The sequence below is a fragment of the Rousettus aegyptiacus genome, unplaced genomic scaffold, assembly GCF_014176215.1.
Source record: "Rousettus aegyptiacus isolate mRouAeg1 unplaced genomic scaffold, mRouAeg1.p scaffold_m13_p_3, whole genome shotgun sequence".
Taxonomy (NCBI): Eukaryota; Metazoa; Chordata; class Mammalia; order Chiroptera; family Pteropodidae; genus Rousettus; species Rousettus aegyptiacus.
The window spans coordinates 135,439,358-135,445,357 of NW_023416306.1; the positions used below are offsets into that span (position 1 = coordinate 135,439,358).

At 51.6% G+C, this 6,000-nt stretch overlaps 1 protein-coding gene across 2 annotated transcripts in view; it reads left to right on the plus strand.

Annotated features, from left to right (window-relative positions):
- The window catches only part of NOX5 (NADPH oxidase 5), a 30,744-nt gene extending 27,109 nt beyond the window's left edge, over positions 1-3,635 (plus strand). For both annotated transcript variants that reach the window (XM_016145748.2, XM_016145749.2), the window contains 2 exons: positions 1,618-1,784; positions 2,830-3,635. In XM_016145748.2, coding sequence (XP_016001234.2) covers positions 1,618-1,784; positions 2,830-2,961 — 299 coding nt within the window. In that variant the 3' untranslated portion in view covers positions 2,962-3,635. The remainder of the gene's footprint in view (positions 1-1,617; positions 1,785-2,829) is intronic.
- The last annotated feature ends 2,365 nt before the right edge of the window (positions 3,636-6,000 follow it).

Below are 6,000 nucleotides of genomic sequence, written 5' to 3' on the forward strand. Positions count from 1 at the left end.
TTAATGATTTGCCACAAATTATTTAACCAAGCTCCTACTATTGAACATTTTATTTATTCTTAATTCTCTACCATCATAAATAAAGCTCTGTGCACATAGCTTTTATTTTTCCTTCCTTTGGAGGATTTCCTTAGCAGAGTGTCCCAAACACAGCTGTTCTGGAGACAGCGAAACCACGCCAGGTCACCCTGCAAGCATGGTGTCTCCTGCCTTCTCTTACCGCTCTCTGGAGTGTGGCGACTGTGTGGGAGGGGGAAGAGGGCCAGGGCTCTGGCAGTAGGCATCCCTTATAGTACATCGTCCTCCCTCCCACACCACCCAGCAGTAGTCAAGTTCACTGATACGTGAAATAAAATGTGGTGTCCCTTGTAAGGCCATTTGCATTTTAACAGTGACTAAGACCTTAAGACAAAGGGAAAGTGGGCTAAATGGCGGCATATGAAATGATTGAGAGCAGGTTGCGACAGCACGAATCCTTCGGTCCAGGGAGAGGAGAAGGATGAAGTGATCATCAGCCCATGAATCCAATGTCCCAGCTCAGGCCCTGCCTTTTCTGACTTGCACGGAGATACGGGTCTAAGGCAGCACTTGCAAGTCTTTTCCCCATCATGACACACATGGAAAACGATACTATTTTCTAGGGAAATAGAAGAAGCAGCTTGAACACAGAGGTTCCCTCCTGGAAGTTCCTATTACCCTGAGGGCTGAATGGATCAGCACCTTAGCTAACTTGTCCCGTTGCAGGCACAGAACTGAGGATGCTTGGGCCTAATGAGTCTCTGTGATGCCAGCCTCTGCCCCATCCCTTCCGTCCTCCGACTCTGCCTAGAAGCTGTTTTCACCCTGTCATGCCCTGCTCAGAGACCCTCTACCTGCCCCCATGTCCCAGCTGGGCATCCAAGACCTTTTGCATTCCAGTCTCTGTGTCCAGTCCCCTCTCCTGTTGCTCCTTTCAAGGATCCTCTGACTCAGCCAGGCAGTCACATCGTCCCCCAGAAACACCACGTTTGGTCCAGCCTCTTGCCCTAGGCTCAAGCTATTCCTCCTAAGCTGTCTTCCTTTCACCTTCCCTTTGAATCCTGCCCCTCTTCCAAGACATAACTCAATCCCTGCCCTCCCAGGAAGCAGCTCTGTCTGCTCCAGCCCTTCCCTGTATATCAGTGGCATTTGCCATCTCATCCACTCACTCAACTCTTGGCCCGTTGGTCTCAGTTATGTTTTCATGTGTGCGTAGCTTGTGTCCCTAACCTGATAGAGCAGACACTGTGTGTAATGAAAGGGCGTGCGCTTTGGAGCTCAAGGATTGCCATGCTGCCCTGGGATTCATTTCTCCTCCAGAAATATAACTCGTGGGGTAGTTGTGAGGCTCACATTAGACCATGAATATGAAATCACTCGTGTATGCCATGCACAGAGTAGGCCCAGCTCAAGCACTGGCTGTCTTTTCTCTCTACAGCACTGGTTAAATGGGGGTCCTGGGCAAACACGGTGGCAGCAGGTGTGAGTTTCAGACCCTCTTGGTGTCCCTCCGAGCCCCACAGCGAGGTGGCTGACACCCTGCCCTGTCCCCATCATGGAAGCTGGCCCCTCAGTGTACCCTCTCCTCCCACCTCATAGGCCGCTTCCTGGAATTGCACATGTATATGACCTCTGCACTGGGCAAGAATGACATGAAGGCCATTGGCCTGCAGATGGCTCTCGACCTCCTGGCCAAGAAGGAGAAGAAGGACTCCATCACAGGCCTCCAGACACGCACCCAGCCTGGGCGGCCTGACTGGAACAAGGTAAAGACCAAGCTGGAGCCATGCAGCCTGCAGGGACCAGTAGGGCTGAGAGCTGGAGGTGGTAGCCAAGGATATTAGGGCCAAGCAGCCAGGGGCAAAGCAGGAGGCCAACATCTGGAGTCCAGACAGGAAGCAAGGGGCCTACTTTTGGATCCTTCACTAGCTCACTTTGTGCCATCATTGGCCTCAGTTTCTCCATCTGTTTAGAGAGAAAGTTAGCCTCCGGGGGGCCTGGCCCCGACATGATTCCCTGCAAACCAGAGTCAGGGGGCCCGAGTGGGCAGCGTCCTGGGGAAGCACTGAGTTTTATTCCTTCCTGGCACGAGTGGGTAAACTGAGGCCCGGCACATGAAAGAGTTTGCGGTCTTCCTATTTCATTTCTCGGATTGGTTTTATTATAATTTTTCTCCCGTGAGTGTTTGCCGACAGAGGTCTAGAGTTCCATGAGGTGACACAGGAGGGACCGCTTTTCCAGGCCCAGACAGTGAGAACTAAGCGGGGGACGAGATGCTGGTGGTGCTTAGACACCAAAGTGAACTTTCGGCAAAGGCGATTCTTAAGCAGAACTGGGGTGTTAAAGGGCCCTCACTGGGGAAAACAAAAGCCCGACTTCAGGAAAGAGACATTTCAGTGGAGGCACGTGGCCAGCCGGAGGGCAGTATAAGGTTCAGGCAATCGGGGTTCAGCATGCCCCGCAGGGCTCGGCCATCGCCCGCTAACACTGCAGCTAGTGTGGTACGCGTCTCCCCCACAGATGCGGCTTCTTGAGTGAGGGCCTGGCTCTTATTTCGTTCTGGCCCAGACACTCCCCAGAGTCTGGGCCAGGTTATGGGTGGAGCAAATGGCTCCTAAACAAATGGCTGCATGTTGGACTCTTGGCCCTGAAGCCAAGCAGCTGCGCCCTGGAGTTCCTCACGCGAATGGACAGATGGCCATCGCTGCCACTGCCAACCCGTTACACTGTCAGCTCCAGGTGGGTGTCACTGGGTGTGCCCACGGTCCTACCTCACCTGCCTCTGCTCTCCCCTACCCCCGTGGGCTCCAGGTGTTCCAGAAAGTGGCTGCTGAGAAGAAGGGCAAGGTGCAAGTCTTCTTCTGTGGCTCCCCGGCCCTGGCCAAGGTGCTCAAGGGCCACTGTGAGCGGTTCAGCTTCAAATTCTTCCAAGAGAACTTCTAGCCCCACCTCTCTGAGCTCCGCCCAAATCTACACCGCTGGCCTGCTGGCTCGCATTGCCATAAGTGCCTCACAGAGACCAAGCCAGATGATCCATCTAATCGTACTCCACACACAGAATAGGAAGCCCCAAGGGGTAGATGGACTTCCTTCAGAAAAGGGGTACAGGGGGAGCCTTCCAGGGCATCAGCTCCTCCAAAAGTCCTCCGAGGGAGCCTCCTCCTGCCTAATCATCATGATCATTCGGGAACTTTATCCAATATTCTATTATGAAAATTTTCAAACATACGGAAAATTAAGAGAATTGTACAGTGAACAGTGTTACCCACCTTTTAGAGTCTCCAGTTAACATTTTGCTCCCTTCGCTTTATGACATATTATCCATCTATCCTCCCTTTGTCCACTCATCAATGTATCTTACTTTTCTGATACATTTCAAAGCACATTTTGCCATTCAGAGGAACTTTCTTTTAATATAGATTCCTGAGTCCCACTGCCAGAAATTCTGATTCCGAATGCCTGGCGATGAGATCTAGAAAGTGCATTTTCTCCAAAATCCATTCTCATAGGGAGAGATAAGCAGCTTATTTTTCTTCCTTTCTCTATTTCACAGTCTTCTGGTCATCTCTCGTGTTCTCTCTCTCTCTCTCTCTCTCTCTCTCTCTCTCTCTCTCTCTCTCTCTCTCTCCTGGAAGTGTCTCTCCATTGCACTATATGCTCCTCTCTCCCTGTACTTCATGCACTGAGTTATCAGAGAAATAAGAGGGAGACAGCACCCTTGTGTCCATGGGGTTATAGAGGGCCATATCCCGGGAACCAAATAGCCTGTGACTTGAAGCTCAGCTCAGCCACGCCCCAGCTATAAGACCATGGCAACCCCTCTGAGTCTGTTTCTTCATCTCAAAAATGGGATTGATGACATCTAGTCACAGCTGAAAATGAAATGTAAGTGCTCAGGACATTCATCTTCCGTCTCTGTGTGGCTCTTCATTGTTCCAGACGTTTGTATCTCTGCATCTCTCTAGCAGCTCTCTCTATCTCTGTGTCCCAGCCTCTGTTTGCATCTATCACTCTCCGGGCAGGAGTGGATGGCAGAGATGGCAGGTGCAAAAGCTCTCCTAGGAGACACTTTGGGGAGGAGAGGCCCCGGGCTGTGGGAGGGCTGGCCTCATCCTCTCAGATCTGAGCTGCCCTATACTGCAAACCCCTGTGAATCTCACAGCTCCTGGGCACCCTTCACCTTGTAGCCAGTCTTGCCAGGTTCTGTCTTTTCTATGACAGTCTCAAACACTGCCTTCAGAGGATGGGCATCAAGGACTTTCCAATGCGATTGTAGACTATGCCTTTCTTTTCCACAAGTTGGAGGTCACTGGGGTGGAACAGGAAAAGAAGCTAGGTGACAACAGTGATGATGACACCCTTTATTTGAAAAAATAAAAAATAGAAAAAGGCTGGGAACCTAATCGGGGAGCCAAGGTGCAGCAGATGAGGGGGGTGGTGTGCAAAGAACAAGCAGGGAGGACCAATGAAGGAATCTTGCGGCTGACAATGAAACAAAGCCGGAGGGGAAAGTTCTCTTCGAAAAGCAGCAGCGAGAAGAGGGGGTGGTGGATGAAGAAGTAGCCGTGGGAGAGGACAGGACACACTGTGGGGACTGGAACAAACAAAAGACGGGCACAGGGCAGCATATTCGAGACGCGGGAAGAACGGGAGGAGAACACGAGGAGGGGGACTCGGCTGTCGGCCCCGTGGTGGCGGTGGTAACCACACCCGGGTGGGGGCAAAAGCCAGGGGACCAGGTCTCACGGAGCCCCTGCCAGCGCCGGCAGCCAGCACATCTGGGAGGCTTGGTGTCCGGGGTCTTCCGCCCATGATCGCGCTTAATTTCCAGCAAGCCTGGGGTAGGCGCGCAGTCCATACAGAGAAACTCAGACCTGGAGAGGTTACTTTACAAGCCCAGGGTCACAGTCTTGGAACCCATTCTCTCCTGTTGAGTCTTTGTTTTCCCCTCTTCATTAGACTTTGAAAGGCTTGGAAAAAACTGTCACTATCTGGAGCAAGGAAGTAAAGAAGGTGTCCTGATTTAGAAGATCTGGAGTATGTAAAGAGGATGTACCAAGGTCACTTGGAAACTTGGCAGAGCAGTCTGTTTAGCACAGGACTTCTCACACACACACACCCGTCTCTCTCTCTCTCTCTCTCTCTCTCTCTCTCTCTCTCTCTCTCTCTCTCTCTCTCTCTCTCTCTCTCTCTCTCTCTCACACACACACACACACACACACAGAGTCACCATTTTACATTTTGTTTAGTCTATCCATACTGTCCTAAAACACTGGAGCCCCAATCCTCAGTCCTTTGCCCTCTCGTAATAGATTTCGCAACAGCCAACAGTTCATTTAGAATTCTACGTTACGCAGAGGGTAGGAGCAGGGGGCAGAACTTTAGACTTTAAAATCCATTAAGGGCCCATGTGTTTGACATACGGCCACTGTGTCAGAAGGCTTTCTCACCAGGCATTACAGTTGCCCACTGGAGGGCGCTGCAGAATCAGGGATCCAGGGAGGTGTCGTTTCCTGGGAAGGAGACTGGTTCCTGAGTGGCCGTGGATCAAAGATGGGCCAGAGAAGACTGTGCCCCACCCCAGAGCTCCCAATTCAAGGCAACACCTCTAGGCTGTCTTGGATAGAACTGTGACTTCATAAGAGTTTATTTTCAAGATCGGAGTTTCTCTAGCTGCCAGCCCCTCACCTCAACACCCGACGCATGCACAACCCCCCTCCCCCCATACACACCTCCCTTCCTGTACCCGCTAGCCAGCTTTTGGGCTTCCCTCTTTTCCATCTGCAAGGTCAGGACAGGCCTGGTTACAGGAGAATTCTTAGGTCTGGGCTCTGCCCTCTCATATCATCATAATCGGCTGGACCAAATATGTGGATGTACAGATCCGATCTGTCCATCTGGATGTTTCCCAGATGTTTAGATAGGGCCATCCCGCTGTCAACAAGAAACAAATGGATCCATATGGCTGGCTGACTTCTCCTT